This window comes from Pristis pectinata, chromosome 1, assembly GCF_009764475.1.
Source record: "Pristis pectinata isolate sPriPec2 chromosome 1, sPriPec2.1.pri, whole genome shotgun sequence".
NCBI classification, from domain to species: domain Eukaryota; kingdom Metazoa; phylum Chordata; class Chondrichthyes; order Rhinopristiformes; family Pristidae; genus Pristis; species Pristis pectinata.
The window spans coordinates 74603542-74620094 of record NC_067405.1 but is presented as its reverse complement, the minus strand read 5'-3'; the positions used below and the strand labels follow the sequence as shown (position 1 = coordinate 74620094).

General features: G+C 45.0%; 1 protein-coding gene across 2 annotated transcripts in view; it reads right to left on the bottom strand.

Moving 5' to 3' along the window:
* col6a2 (collagen, type VI, alpha 2) overlaps positions 1 to 16553 on the bottom strand; it is a 69891-nt gene that overhangs the window by 19408 nt on the left and 33930 nt on the right. For both annotated transcript variants that reach the window (XM_052015509.1, XM_052015520.1), the window contains exons 14-23: positions 15549 to 15602; positions 13458 to 13493; positions 12849 to 12911; positions 12423 to 12485; positions 9540 to 9602; positions 6873 to 6935; positions 4721 to 4771; positions 3921 to 3956; positions 2502 to 2564; positions 2234 to 2296 (exon numbers count right to left, since the gene is read on the bottom strand). In XM_052015509.1, the coding sequence (XP_051871469.1) occupies positions 2234 to 2296; positions 2502 to 2564; positions 3921 to 3956; positions 4721 to 4771; positions 6873 to 6935; positions 9540 to 9602; positions 12423 to 12485; positions 12849 to 12911; positions 13458 to 13493; positions 15549 to 15602 (555 nt within the window). The remainder of the gene's footprint in view (positions 1 to 2233; positions 2297 to 2501; positions 2565 to 3920; positions 3957 to 4720; positions 4772 to 6872; positions 6936 to 9539; positions 9603 to 12422; positions 12486 to 12848; positions 12912 to 13457; positions 13494 to 15548; positions 15603 to 16553) is intronic.

Here is a 16553-nt window from a genome sequence, read left to right as displayed (position 1 = left end):
ATGCTTAAACGTCCGAGCCTTGAACTTGTTCAGCTGAATGACAGCTCTCACAGTTCACCAGCTCAGGTCACGTCTACACTTTCTGCAGTCTTTGGACCCAGATCCCAGTGCACCCAACCCCCACTGGAACCAGACCAATGCCCACCCCCCTCCCCTGACAGTGCAGGGCCCTACGTTTTGGGCCCCACCAAGGTTGGTCGCCTGAACCATGGGGGCTCTGAGAAAACCCTGGAGGGGTGGGGAGAGGCTGGGTCCTGAGTCCCTGTCCCCGAGTCCTGTTCCCAGTTCATGGAGTCAGGGTGGGGGGTGGGGTGTTGGTGGTGGTATTGATGGACCAGAATGAAAATCTTCAAAGATTATTCAATCTCCAATCACTGCAACGTGACCTGCCCAACCTACCGTGCCCATTGTTCCTCTACTCCTTCACACTAATGGCAGTGATCTGGAGCTGCGTGTTCCTTTTGATGAATGACTAATGCTCCATAGGGTTTTGTAGTGAATTTGATTAGACACTTTGTAAATTTGCTGGTTCAGTGTATGCATCCACTTCCGTTCACTCTCTGGGGGGGACATATCTGCTCACTTTGTACAGTAATTGCCATCAGTATCCCAACACACCACCTTCTAGTTTGTGACTGGTGCATCAAACAACATTTCCACCCGACTTTGGTAAACCCAAGCAGTAGACGCCGAACATCTTCACCTGTAATTCCTGAAATTTATGATCCAGGTCTATAGGCATTCATGGCTCTGGGATCCAGAAGAAGGGATACAGTCTGGATTCAGGGAGACACTCTCTGCTGTGGTTAGTTCATGGAGGCTTTGGACAATTCATGTGAAAGACTTTGCCATCATCTTTCTCCTCCAGCTCCTGAATCTTTGCGGGAAGATTTAAGCCCATACTCTCAGAATTTAGAAGAATGAGAGATGATCTCATTGAGACGTAAAACATTAGGGGTCCTGGTAAGTTGGTCTGACCTCCAACAAAGAACATAGAACAGTACAGCACAGAACAGGCCCTTCGGCCCACAATGCTGTGCCGACATAGTTATTCCCTCCTACCTACACAATGCCCATATCCCTCCACTTTCCTCTCATACCTGTGCCCATCCAAGCCCCTCTTAAAAGCCCCCAATGAATTTGCCTCCACGACCCTATCAGGCAACACATTCCAGGCATCCACCACTCAGAAAAAAACATTCCCCTCACGTCTGTTCTGAACCTACACTGTCTCACCTTAAATGCATGCCCTCTAGTATTGGATCACTCAATATGGGAAAAAGATATTGCTTGTCCACCCTATCTATGCCCCTCAATTTTATACACTTCCAACAGATCACACCTCAGCCTCTGCTGCTCCAGAGAAAAGAGCCCAAGTTTGTCCAGCCTCTCCTGATAGCACATGTCCTCTAATCCAGGGAGCATCCTAGTAAACCTCCTCTGCACCCTCTCTAAAGCCTCGACATCCTTCCTATAGCGAGGTGACCAGAATTGCATGCAATACTCTAATTGCGGCCTAACCAGAGTTCTCGGGCAGTACTCCCACCTCTGAGCCTCATGGTTTGCTTTTCCAGCTTTCTCTTTGGCAAAAGGGGGGAGAAAAAAAATCAGAGCCTCATTGCCTAGCCTAGAAACTGAACAATAACTGAAGTCAGCCTGCCATCCACAATCCAGCCCTATCCACCAGCAGACTCATCAACCTTGCCACATGGAAGAAAAGCAGGTGAGGTTTGGGTGCACAGGGCACAGCAAGTGGTGCTGCTACATCACAGCTCTAGCGACCCAGGTTCAATCCCAACCCCGGGCACAGTCTCTGTGGAGTTCGGACATTCTCCCTGTGACTGCATGGGTTTTCTCTGGGTGCCTCCCACGTCCCAAAGATGTGCATGTTAGGAGGTTAATTGTCTGCTGTAAATTACCCTGGTGCAGGTGGGTGGCATGAGATTTAGAGTGAAGTTGAAGGGCATGTGAATGAAACTAAGTTACAAGGGAAATAAGTTGGGGAATGGGATTGCTGAGAGCAGCACAGAATTGATGCTCTGAATGCCTCCTGTTTTGCAGGAAAACATGAGAAATGTGAGAAACCCACAATGCCATTCATGCTGTGAATGTTGAACTTCAACTAGGCAGTTCTGGATACTTGCATCTGAACCTATTTACGTAACACATAACACTGCCGCAAACAAATTCAACTTTCAGTCCTCTGTTACAGGTCAGGCCAAGTGTCACTCACTGTTTGTCCTGGTTCTCCTGGTCGCCCTCTCTCTCCTGGCTCACCCATTGGTCCAGGATCACCCTAGAACAAAAGGAAATAAGCTGCACTGTGATTTTTATTTAATTATAAACACATTCATGTGATCCACATTATGACTGTTTCAAGTGGATATGTTGAACTATCAATAGAAAGGGTATCTAGTTGGCAACTTGGAAAGGCACCAAACATTGGATCTGAGCAAGTTTCTGGACGCAAGGTTGACTGGATTCTGGGAAATTAGACTTACCTTTTCACCAATGATCCCCTTGATTCCTTGCTGTCCTTTGCGTCCCATTTCTCCTTTGGTACCCTGAAGGGGAAAAAAAAGTCTTAACATTGGATAATTTGACTTTGCTCTTCTGTGGAGTGACCTTTGCCCTGAAACTGGATGTCACTTATTTTTGGAGTGTGAACATGTGCTGCATTTAGTACCCCTTCCACCATTCGAGTGTTTTGGAAGATTACAGCTAAACACATCTGTAATTTTCTTGTCCTAATTTTTTGATACGGGAGAGAGATTGAATGAGGATTGTGGGGGTTAGGTCTGGATCCAAGATTATGGGGACTATGGGGACAATGGATGAGTGAGTGCTTTAATGTGGACTAGAACTGCTCTGCCAGAGTTAACTTTCAAATAAAGTAGTTATCAGCCTTGTTGCAGGACACTTCAGCCTCCACAGAAAGTAGCTAAAACTGGTATCAATGACTGCATAATATCTCCCTTGGCATTCGTAAAAGATGCTTCTCACCCAACATAGTGGAAAGCACACTGCTGGACAGAAAGTCTGCAGGCTTGTTGACCACTACACTGGGGTCTTGGTACATAATTTACAACACATCTTGAGAGATGGTAAATTCTTAAGCTTTCAATTTGAGTGCATCAGTTGAGATAAACTGGTATTACAGGTCGTCCAAAAGAAATTCATCAGGCTAATTTCTGGGATGAGAGAGTTGTCATATTATGAGCGGCTAAAAAATTCTTTGGAGTTTAGAGGAATGTCTTATTTGAAGAATGTCTGATAACAAATATCTTATTTGTTTCAGTGATCTCACTGAAACAATAAGATATTTAGTGGGCATGATAGGGTAGATGTTCAGATGTTTTCCCCTGTGAGAGATTCTCAAATGAGGGGACATGGTTACAAGATTAGGGGATGGTCTTTCAAAATACAGGTGTGTAGTAACTTCCCACAGAGGGTGGTGAAGCTCTGGAACTCCTTACTTGGAGGATTGTGGAGGCTGGATCATTAGGGTATTTAAAGAGGAGGTAGGTAAACTTTGGAAAGATTGGGGAATTGAGAGCTGTTGGGAACTGGCACAGAAGAGGAAACAAGGCCTGGAGCAGATTTGCCATGATCAACATTGAACGGTGGAGCAGGTTTAAAAGGCCTACTCCTGTTCCTTTTCTCTTGTGTTCCAGCAAGAGTCTTAGGCATGATCTTGAATTCTTAACTGGTCTGTTACTGATTCCAGTGATCATATACTAGATCATCAACATTCATTGGACCATAATATCCAGCCTCCTTTTCTAAGGTCAACTCACGTGCTAACCACTGTCAGCTTACAGGGACTTCTGTTTTGCCTCACTCGAAATTCAATCACGTGATTCATCAGATTAACAGATGTGCTTGCAAACAGTTTCAAACCAACGGAGACATCAACTCACCATGTACCCATCAGGTCCTTGCACCCCTTCATCACCCTAAGGAGCAAAGGGAAAGAAACAGTAATGCCTTTCTGTTCAGGTTTGTCCTACCACAGAGTGATACACAGAGAGGGGTAACACATCAAGAATCAGAGCGACGTTCAAGCATTTAAGCACAAAATATGGCATTGATCGATTGGGGTCAAGCGTGAATGAGAATGAGAAAAACAATGAATTTGGATCATTAGAAGAAGTGGATCCGGAACAAGTTGAAGGGGGTGGGAGGGAATGGGGGAGGGGAGGAGGGCAGAGGAGAATGAGGGAAGGGGGTGAGAGGGGAAGGGGAAGGAGAAGGAGAAAGGTGGAAGAAGGGAAAGGGATAAGAGGAAAAGGGAAGAGAGGAGGAGAGAAGAGGGTAGAGATAGATTGAGAGGAAGAGGCAAGTAGTTCTTTGCTGTTATCGCCTTTACCAACATTAATCCATTTGCAATGAAGATTAACATTTTTCACAGGATGAACGTGACATGTTCAAACACCATCAGCGCACTCCAGAATTTCCAAACTAAACAGCCCGTGTTGTAACGCCAGATTAGCTGCAACTGGTTATGATTTGTTTGAATAGATACTAGAATTTGTAGCCATTGGTTAAGTGTTTACTGTTAGAAATATTTTTTGCTGTAAATGATCGAAATGCTCCACATCCAGGTTACATAAGCAGCTTCCAAATAGTCTGAAAATCCTGCCTGTTCAACATATATGGAAGAAAATTTCTGAAGCAGGGAAGGATTTAATGAAAAGTAATGAACACATCACCCCATTACCTGGTCTCCTCTGGGTCCTGGGAAACTGAATCCTTGCCTTCCTTTGTCACCCTAAAAACAAGTTGAAGAAGAAAGTTACACAGGCAACACAGACCAGGAACCTGATCAACTAAAGACTTGCATTGGTATAGCATATTTGATGACACCTAGATAGTGACGAACTTTTGAAGCCTCTTCGCTTTTGGAAAACATGAATGAGGCAGAATTTTAAAGGAAGTATGGCAACAAAAAGACAAAAGTCACATTTAAAAAAAACGTAGTTATCAGAAGGTAGAGCAGGCAGAGAAGTGAATCTTCCGGCTTCACTGCAGTGCCGAACATTTTGTGCTGAATTCTGTCTGGCCCTGCCTCCTCATTTCACCCCGACCTTAATCACTCTACTTCCAGTTCCCAAAGGCTTCCCCACCTCCTTGTGATCTGAAATGACAGCAGCCAGCCCCCCACCCCATCATGTCATCTCTCAGCATCATGCTCAATGGCTTCCCCTTCATTTCAATTCTCTCTGGAGTATTTCCCCTTCTCGATCGCTTCTCTCAGTTGGCCCTTCTCTTCTAAGCTGAACCTTTGCCCCTTCCTGACCTCCCTCGTCCATCCCAATTGCATCTTTCCCGGCCTGGGTACGAGCCCAAAGGGAAATCCTGTTGGTTAGTGGTTGGCCTGCGGACACCCAATGGAGAGTTGCACCTCATCAGACTGGGGGAAAGGAGGCCCCACGACCCAACACTGGGTGGACCTCAGCACTACCTCTTTCAGTGCATGGATAGCCACTGGCACCTAACTTACTCTGGTCTCTTGGTGCGAGATAACTTTGAGGCAAACATTAGAGTATCAACAAGGAAAGAAGACTTGGCCTTTTGAGCTTACTCCTTCTTGACACTCAGCCTCTCTTGCATTCAATATATCTTGAACTCCCTCAAGTTTTGACAACAACTTGGTAGATTTGTTCAAAGTACATCATCTTTGAAGTTCATTTTAAATTCAATGAGCATCTTCTTGTCTCATTGGCCTTTCTCTAGTCTTTCCCTGTAGCTCATCTGGTTGACTATTAGGCTTAGCCTTATGGTATATTCAGCACAAGAACCTGTGTCTGTGCAATTTAAACGTGGAGGACTCTTAGTTCTAACCCACTCCCCCCTTCTCCTACCCACCACTACATGTGCCAACCAAGTATATTAGAACATAAAACATGGAAGAGTATAGCACAGGAACAGGGCCTTTAGCCCACGACATTTTGCCAAACTAATTAAGCTAATGATGTCTAATTACATTAATTCCTTCTGCCTGTACATGGTCCATATCCCTCCATTCTCTGCATATTCACATGCCTATCTAAGAGCCTCTTAAACACCTCTATCATGTGTGTCTCCACTGCCACCCCTGGCAGCGCATTCTAGGCACCCACTACTCTCTGTGTAAAAAAACTTGTCCTGCACATCTTTGAACTTTCCCTCTCTCACCTTAAATGCATGCCCTTTAGTGTGAGACATTTCGACCCTGGGAAAAATATCGGCTCTATCCATGCATCTCATAATTTTATAAACTTCCATCAGATCTCCCCTCAGCCTCTACCACTCCAGCAAAAACAACCCTAGTTTGTTCAAGCTCTTCTTATAGCACATGCCCTCTAATCCAGGCAGTATCCTGGTAAACATCTTCTGTACCCTCTCTAAAGCTTCCACATCCTTCCTATGAAGGGGTGACCAGAACGGAATGCAATACCCTAGATGTGGCCTAAGCAGAGTTTTATAAAGCTGCAATCACAAGAAATAAAATGCTAGAAAAACTCAGCAGGTGAAGATAAGTGACCTTCTCCTGTCTCCTCTCCTCTTCATCCCTTTCTGCACAACTCAGCACTTATATTAACTCAGAATTTTACCCAGTGCTGTTGAAGGATCTTGCATCTGAAACACTGACCGTGCTTCTCCGTGCAAATCTTGTTTGATCTGTTGTGTATTACCAGCATTTTCTGCTTTTATTTGAGATTTGCAGTTTTTTTTAAACTTTTAAAAAATACTGCAGAAGTTGCTTAGATTCAAAGATTATCATTATCCATCGTCAGTCAGGGACCTGACTCAATGGCAATCTTCACACTTACCTGACATCATTTGACAACATACCAACAATGCTTATGGTCAACTGTCCAAATGCGTACCTTGGGGCCGGGAGGTCCAGGGTCACCTCTTGGTCCAACCTCGCCTGTGTCTCCTCGTGATCCCTGCAACAAGGGAGAGGTAGGTTTTTAAATTGGTTGTAGAATCCATAAACCATACAGCAAGTGAAACTACAGAACACTCAACTGATATAGATTTTGTGTCTGGGTCATCCCATTACTGGTAGGCAGCGATTGGGATGGTGGGGGGAGGAGAGGGGCATGGGAGTAGATAGGTGGGGTTGGGGTAAGAGAGTGAGAGTGAGATGGGAGGAAGTGAGAGCAAGGTGGGAAGGGGTAACAGAGAGTAGTGTAAGAGGCAGGGCCTCTCTTTGCTTCAATAATTCAAACTAATCCAAGTCTCCCTGGCTTTCTCCACAACTGCCCACTTTTCAGTCATTCAAATATTGATGCTAACGACTGAAGCAATAGTCCTTGCCTTGAGCATGTCCTGTGGTCAAGCACTTGATGCTCCCACAACCTTCTGCGTATAAACATCTATCCAAAACTCTTCTCATTTTCTCAGTGATCAACTTTACCCTGAAGTTGCACTGCCAATATTTCCTCAACCATACTTTCCACTATTCTTCCCTTCTCCCCCTTCCCACGAACTGGAGAAAGGTTCTGCTGACCGTCAACCAATCCGCCCTCCCCACCCCTGCTGCTGTACTGTGTTGGATCCTGCCCAAGGCTTTGTGGTGGACCTCTTGTAAGGCTCCTAACTAAACACCTTTTGAAAAACCTTCGGCTTCATGTCTAGCAATTTTTCCAAAACAGCAACTCCTCAACAGGTAATCCCTTAATTCGTCAAAGGCACCTTTTGTCTGTCCTCGATAATGTTGTACACTTTTGAAGGCTGACTAAACTTATTTTGAATAATCATTGGTTTTATCAGAAGTGACGATAAACCTTAGATCCAAATCTAGCTCATCCTTTGGTCCCTTCTTGATCAGGAGGCATTACACTGGCTACTTCCTCAGTGTAACTGGCACGTCTAAGGGCGTCTCATTATTATGTCCTCATGGACTTCTTTCAGTGGCCTACAATGCACACCATAAAGTTCGACCATTTAATTCCTATCCAAAGTCTCCCCCTCATTCCAATCCCTCCCTCTTGTTTTCCTCTATAATTTTCCTCAATAAGTTTTGGACTCTTCCCTTTTCCAACAGCATTATCCTCTCCACCTCCATTATCATGGCTTGGTGAGAATTTCAGCTTAGGTTAGTTTATTGTCATATACACCAGGGTGCAATGAAATTCCTTGTTTGCGTGAAGCTCACAGAGTAAACAGTATACATGGTAATAATAAATATAACAATAAATACAGCAATGAGCGCAGAATAACAGAATGGTACAAAGATAGTCGTGCAAGAAATGTTAAAGTGACAATAACTGAATAACCAAGAGAGGTAGAATTGAGAGTCAGAGGACGAGGCAGCACCACCGGGAAGGGGATGTGAAAGAGGGACTAAGTGAGGTTGCTGGTGATATGGATAACGAGGAACTTGCAGCTGTCGACTATCTCTACAGCAGCTCCGTTGATGAGGACAGGGTTGTGTTCACCCCTCCACCCCTTCCCGAGGTCAACAACCAGCTCTTTCGTCTTGCTGACGTTAAGGGCTATGTTGTTGTTCTGACACCATGCCACAGGGTTCACAATCTCTTTCCCGCACTCTGTCTCATCATTGTTGTTGATCCAGCCTATAACAGTGGTGTCATCAGAGAACTTAAAGGTCGAGTTGGCGCTGTATCTGGCCACATGACAACTTCTCTGACCAATTGGTAACTAATGCAAAAGGGAATGAAATTTGACCATTAATGTGATCTCCAGAGTAACCCCAGAGATACGGAGAGCTTTAGCTTGCCCAGTAACACACAGATCCAGCTGTGATGTTATGCGTACCTCGGACCTGAACATTCAGCTCATCACCAAATGCTTCAAGCTAATGCCGCAAACTTAAAACAAAAGGAAGCTGAGGAAGAGGAGAGGAGCACATGCAAAACAAGTTGCTTGCTGGCAAAGCGATGATATAGTTTGAGAAGCCCTTTTAAGTTTTATGTCCCTTCTTTATTGGCTAATGACTGATATATAGCCCAGGACATGAGTGCACATCTAGTGTCCACTCTAGCCACTTCTTTAGGGATCGACCCACACCTCAATGAAGTAACTCAATCCAATCAGTGTCCAGATTGAGCATGAGAGTGGGGTTAATGTAGGCTTTTGAAGCATAGGTTGTTATATTATTGAACAGATCCACCTCAGAAGTAGTTCATGCAGGGACCCATAAATACCACTCACAAGGCTGGCACCATGCACTAGATATGTTGTAGAGCATGTTCTCCAACCAACTAGTTGGGGTCCCCGAGAGACAGGGCGTACATCAAACACACTTCTAACACTGGACATTACTGATAGGTTGGACTACCCCAGCTCAAGCCTCTGGAGCCTTCTGGAATTGATTGACTGCATGGATTCAGTAGTCAGCAACCCAGGAGGTAAACTGTGGAGTCATTTTAAAAATCGTCTGCATCTATTTTGCAATCCTTTTGAACACATTTGTTTGTTACCTATGTTTAACAGTAAGCAGGCAGGCAAATGGAGAATGGGAGATCATGTGATGAAACCCAGGAATGGAGTTTGTTGCTTGATGGTCAGAAAGTGAGACTTACATTCAAACCTGATCCTCCAGGCACACCTGGGGCTCCTCTTGGTCCTGGGAGGCCAACATCTCCCTGTGAACAAAGTGAAAATTTCAGTGAGTCAGCTGGTAACAGTTGGGCCTCCTACTCCAAAGCCTCAACACCTCGAACTGATAATGCCAAGTAGTTGAATGATCAGAGCATGTCTTATGAGGATAGGTTCAGTGAGCTAGGGCTTTTCTCCTTGGAGAGAAGGAGGATGAGAGGTGACTTGATAGAGGTGGACAAGATGATAAGAGGCATAGATCGAGTGAACAGTCAGAGACTTTTTCCCAGAGCGACAGATGACTATACACGGGGGGGGGGGGGGGGGGGGGGGGGGGGGGGGGGGGGGGGGGGGGGGGGGGGGGGGTGGGGGGAGGGGGGGGGGGGGGGGGGGGGGGGGGGGGGGGACATAATTTTAAAGGTGATTGGTAATTTTTTTTTGTTTACACAGAGTGTGGTGGGTGTGTGGAATGCATTGCTTGGCAGAGGTTGTGGGGGCAGATACATTAGGGACATTTAAGAGACTCTCAGATAGACACATGATGAATAGGGGAATAGAGGGCTATGTGGGACGGTAGGGTTAGATTAGATTAAGATCCATAGAGCAGGATAAAATGTTGGCACAACATTGTGGGCCAAAGGGCCTGTACTGCGCTGTAGTGTTCTAATGTTCTATGATAGCTAGTGGGTGCCTTCCTCAGTAGATCAGGATCCTAGGTTACTAATCTTCAGCTTGGCCTGGCATCACCATTCCTGTCCTAGACTGACCATAACAAAACTCTCAGCTTTCTAGTTCTAACGCACAATAACCTCCCAATACTACAGTGATATCAGGAGGGGCTTTCATTCAGAAGTACCGGAGACTGCTAGGACAGTTCCTCAGATCTGTTCTGGCAGTTAGTCAGATCATGGCTGATCCATGCTCTAATTCCATGTTCTAATTCCATCTACTTTCTTTGGTTCCAGTTCCCTTAGCAACATTACTTGCAGGTTCCCCTCCAATTTGGACATCATCTTGACTTGGAAAAGTATCACCTGTACTTCAATGTAAACCATGCAAGCCCCTCCCAGCAGCCCTGTGGGGAGTATCATCACCAGAAGGACTGCAGCTGGATAGGAGTGGTTTCCATCAGCAGACACAGCATGGATTCAGGAAGGGCAGGGTCCTGTTTGACAAACTTACTGGAGTTCTTGAGGATACAATAAGTGCAGTGGATAGAGGGGAACAGAAGGATGTTATATACTTGGATTTCCAGAAGGCATTCAATAAGGTGCCACATAAAAGACTATCCATAAGACAAGGATGCATGGAGTTTGGGTACTGTATTAGCATGAACAGAGGATTGGTTAACCAATAGAAGGCAGAGAGTTGGGATAAATGGATGTTCTCTGGTTGGCATTCAGTAGTGAGTGGGATGCTGCTGGGGTCAGTACTGGGCCCACAATTGTTCACGATACACATTAACGATTTGGAAAAGGGACCGAGTGTAATGTATCCAAGTTTGCCGATGAACCTAAATTGAGTGGAAAAGTAAATTGTGCAGAGGATGCAGAGAGATAAAGAAAGGTTAAGTGAGTGGGCACGGGTCCTGGCAGCTGGAGTACAATGTTGGTAAATGTGAGGTCATCCAGTTTGGAGGGAAAAATAGAAGATCAGATTATTATTTAAATGGTGAAAGATCGCAGCATGCTGCTGTGCAGAGGGACTTGGGAGTGCTTGTGCATGAATCGCAAAAGGTTGGTTTGCAGGTGCAACAGGTTATCAAGAAGGCAAATGGAACGTTGGCCTTCATTGCTAGAGGGATTGAATTTAAGAGCAGGGAGGTTATGCTGCAACTGTGCAGGGTACTGGTGAGGCTGCATCTGGATTACTGCGTGCAGTTCTGGTCTCCTTACTTGAGGAAAGATATACTGGCTTTAGAGGTGGTGCAGAGGAGGTTCACCAGGTTGATTCCGGAGATGAGGGGGTTAGCCTATGAGGAGAGATTGAGTCGCCTGGGACTATACTCACTAGAATTCAGAAAAATGAGACGGGATCTTATAGAAACATATAAAATTATGAAAGGGATAGATAAGGGTGGAGGCAGGAAAGTGGTTTCCACTGGTAGGTGAGACTAGAACTAGAGGACATAGCCTCAAGATTCAGGGGAATAGATTTAGGATGGAGGTGACGAGAAACTGCTTTTCCCAGAGAGTAGAGAATCTGAGGAATTCTTTGCCCAGGGAAGCAGTAGAGGCCACCTCATTAATATATTTTAGACACGGGTTGATAGATCTTTGCATAGTAGGGGAATTGTATGGGGAAAAAGGGCAGGTAGGTGAACTGAGTCCACGGCAGATCAGCCATGATATATTGAATGCGGAGCAGGCTCGACGGGGCCAGATGGCCTACTCCTGCTCCTATTTCTCATGTTCTTATGGTTCAGAAGGACACTCACCACTAGCTGCTCCAGGGCAATGAGCAGTAAAATACTGGCCTTTGCCGGTGACACTCAGATCTCAAAAAAGGATTTAAAGTTGGACAGACCAGAGCTCTGTACGTTTCACAGAATGCTTATAGCACAAGACAGCCATTTGGTCCATTGTATCAGTGCTCGCCCTCTACCAGAGGAAGTCTCCAGTTCCACCAATCTGTCCTTTCTCTGCAGGCTTAGAAATCTTTCCCCTCCCTTTACTTATACACCTCACTTTCTCCCACTGGAAAAAGAAACATTCCAGTGAAGATATATGCTATTTTTTTGTACATCCAATGGCTTTTAGCCATCTCTCTACTTGGACTCCTCCATCCTTTGACCTACAGAAATATTTATTAGATTAGCTGTCAGATTATTATCATGCTCATTCAGGTGTTAGCAGGCAGCTCCTTACCTTCTCTCCTTTCAGTCCAGCTTCCCTGGCAAACCTCGCACTACCTTCCATTCCAACATCACCCTTTCAGGACACAAGAACATATCCGGTCAGTCATTATCAGTCCATTATTGTTCTGACCCCTCACCCCCATCGCGAGTGATGCTGTGATTCCTGTACTGGTGGTTACAGATCTTCTGAGGTGGAACCTTCCCCACAAAAGTAAGGATCAAAATCCATCTGTCAAAAATATGTATCCCACATCATTAAGCACTCAAACCGATTATGGTGCCACATTTACAGGTTCCACCATTTAAAAGGTTCCTGACTGGTTACCTCGTGCTGAAAATCCCACTGAATATTGTCTGTTTCCACCATCCACCCACCTCCTGCATTTAATCACCCGTTGCTAAGAAACGCCTTGGGATGGAAAAGTAACATCCTCACCTTTTCTCCTGCGCTCCCTCTTGTTCCAGGTGCTCCTTTGGGTCCAGTGTCACCTCGGCGGCCCTGACATTGAAGAGTGACAAAAAAAGAATCAACAGCCGTGAACGTCAGATTGCACTGCTACAGTTTAGCCCAACAAAAACACCCGCCAGAACTGTGTCAGAAGGCCAGTCCTTGCTCCCGGAAACCCCAGTGACAACGTTGTGGGTGTATTAGGCACGTCTGGTGTTTTTGTACATGTATCAGTGAACCCACTTGCATGCTTGTGTATCTTTGTGAATGTCTGCATGTGTCTATGCATCCTTGCATATGCAAATATAAGATTTGCCATCTACCCATAGTCATGGAGCCCTTCGGTCCACCACATCCATGCTGACCTTTTTGCCCAACTACACTAGCCCCATTTGCTCGCATTAGGACCATACAAAACTCTTACTCATACACACAGATGGGTGACATTATGGATTAGCATCTGTCACATTCCTGTGCAAGTGAAGTGTGGTGTGTGACATTTTCAGCTTTTGGCTGCATTTCCATGGTACATCTGTGAGTTTAAGAGACTGTTTGTAAGTAAATAACATATGGTTTTATAAACTCAATAAAAATTACCACATCTCCTTTAGGGCCTGGAGTTCCTTTGACTCCCTGTGGAATTAAATAAAGAACAATGTCAAATAATAAGACACTGAAGAACAATAATGCACAGTTATTATACCCAATCCACACTGTTCTGCACCCATGATGGAATCTCTTCTATAATAGGGAAAGCAAAAGGGAAACTGGGTAGTCCATTTCCCCAGTGCCTCAATTTGTCTTGAGACTGTCTGGGCTGCTATGTTACTTATAGGGGATTGGTGGGTTATGGGGAACAGGCAGGAAAGTGGACAGAGGCCAAGGTCAGATCTGGTCAGCGGCAGGTTCGATGGGCTGCACCCGCTACCACTGCTCCCATTTCTTTGGTTATGTTCTTACACCAATCAAGTGCAGCACAACCTTCAGGAATGGCATCTTTACCTGTCTGGTTGAATGTTCAATCCTCCTTCTCACTGCCAGAAAGTGGTAGACTGTCACACCTTGCCACCTGTAGCCAAGGATGCCAATTCCATCCCAGAAGGCATGGACAGGGTCATTAACATGTCCAGGGTGGGGACATATGGTGCTCATAAAAAACACAAATAATGCCAACCTTTACCCAAAATGGTTAACCTCTACCCAAAAAAATTAACCAGTTACCTTACTTTTGGCAAGACCTGGATGTATTGTGGTGAGTACTGAGAATTACACTGGCTCATACCAGGCAGAAGCTTCCTAGAAGTCATTTAATACTTTGGGAAATCCCTGACGGAACCCATTGGTACAATGGACATGGGCAGAAATCCCACTTAGGGGTGGGTCTAACAAAAGAAGAGGATTGGCTTGGTTCCTCCCAGACCTCCCAATGCATTGGCTAGAGATCTGTCCTGGTTCTGTACAGGAAATGCTGGGGCCAACTGAGGTAAAACTCCCTTGTTTCTCAGTTTAAGTTCAACACATGAAGAGTGATCATGTGCGTTCAATGGAAAGAGGCTGGTCTGGAATATCTATTGGCATCCAATCCTGGAGCTATAGGTTTAGGTCCACGCCAAGTTAAAAGTTACTTCAGAGTATATAAAGGTTAAATATTACTTCTTATTTAAAAAGGATGTACATAGTCCCTCACTACCACAACGTTGTAGTCAAATATCCTGCATTTGAAGACACTGCAGGTGTTATGTGCAAAGAGCTAGCCTCATCCCAGGAGAACACCTTTTGTGAATCACTGTCATTCCTCCCCCAGCTAAGTAAATGATGACTGTACTACTGGAATAGATTGATGTTAATTATTCTCATTCCCAGGTATTACATGCTAGTATATTAATAAGAAATTGCAAATATAAAACAAAATTTATTCAGATGCTTTTTTTCTCCAATGAATGAATTGTGAAATTAAACAAAATAATATTTAAAAACAACCAGTAACGGCAGAGGAAATAAAATTCAAGAGATTTTGGAGAAAAGGGAGCTGGAGAAACTAATCAGGAAGGAGAATGGTTTTGACAGAGGGAAAAAGAGCAGAGGGAGAACAAGGTCAAATACAGCAGAGAGAGGGAAAATAATTGAGAGGTATGGGTGGAGAGAGAAGAAAATGGGATTGGGCTGGAGGGAGGAAGAGAAACAAAAATGCAGAGCTAAAATTGAAGTGAACAATTGATCAGCAATGATAAGGGACAGAACAGACAGAATTGGAAGAAGAACAGACAATTGGAAGAAGAACAAAAGAGGAAGGGAAAGAATGAGAGAAGCAGTTGGAAAATGAGATAAGGAGAAAGAGGCAGGATCAGAAAAGGAAAGGACGAAACAGTAGCAATACAAAAACAAGATGCTGGAAGAATCAGATGCACAGGTAGAAGTTGGTCGTTCCAAGTTAATCAGGAAGAGTCACAAACATGAAAACAAGAGGGGTCCGGCATTAGTTTGAAAATATGAGCTATAAATAAAGAGCCAGTGAAGGAGTAACAAACACTTTACAGGAGTGCTTGTGGAGATTCTCTAACGGTGAATAGGCAACAGCTTCGTCCCACCCATCTGGTCGAAGCTGAACCCACGAACATGGTGCGATGGTAGGCAGTGCATCTCTCAGGAACTGCTGGACTAGTTTTGATTCAGACTGCTGATAATTACCTTTATTCCCTTCTGGCCCATGAGTCCAGGACGCCCAGGAGGTCCAACTGGCCCCTAGGGAAAATAAACACAGTAAATAAAAGGAAGGTGAAGGGGCAATGTCATAATAGCTCTGCAGACTGCTGTTCCTCCTCCTCAAGGTGCAGTCCCACTGCTATCCTCAGGTGAAGAAGGGAGCATTTGTTTCAGGATGTGACAGACCCGGAGTAGCAACACTCAGGCAAGCTGTTCCACTAAAGGAAGGTGGAAAGGCTTTTACCTGTGCAACAACTCTCAGTTGGTGAGCATTCCAAAGGACTCTACAGCCAATTCATTAATAGTTAAAGTTTAATCACCGCTGCGGTTTCAGAAATGGGACCACCATATGCGCACTGCAAGTCTCCACAAACGAGAAGCAAGATGATAACACAGAATACTGGAGATACTCAGGTCAGGCTGTGTTGGTGGAGAGAGAAACAGAGTTAATGGTTCAGGTTGATGACCTTTCATCAGAACCAGGAAAACTGCTTTTTCCATCTAGATGATAATCCTTCAACCAGAACCATTAACTCGGTTTCTCTCTCCGTAGCTGCCATCTGACCTGCTGAGTCTGAGAGTTTCGCGTTCTTATTTCAGATTTCCAGTATCTGCCATTTTTTGTTTGAGTTTGAGGTGATGATACTTTGTTTCAGCACTGTTGGTGGAGGGATGATCATCGTTCAGGACAGTGGAAGGATTCCCTTACTCTCATCAGGATCCTTTGGGTCCACTTTAAGGGCCTGGCAGAGCTCATCAGGATCCTTTGGGTCCACTTTAAGGGCCTGGCAGAGCTCAGTTTCACTGCTCATCCGGAGGCGGCACCTCCATCAGTCCTGTGCTGGAGATTGCATGGCCTAGGCTGACACAAATTCCTGGAATGGAACTCCAATTCGTAACTTCAGTCTCAGAGACAATCTGTGTTACAACAGAGCTGGAAACATAGATCATTGGCCCTCGTGGTACAAAAGGACAACAAAACCAGAGGAC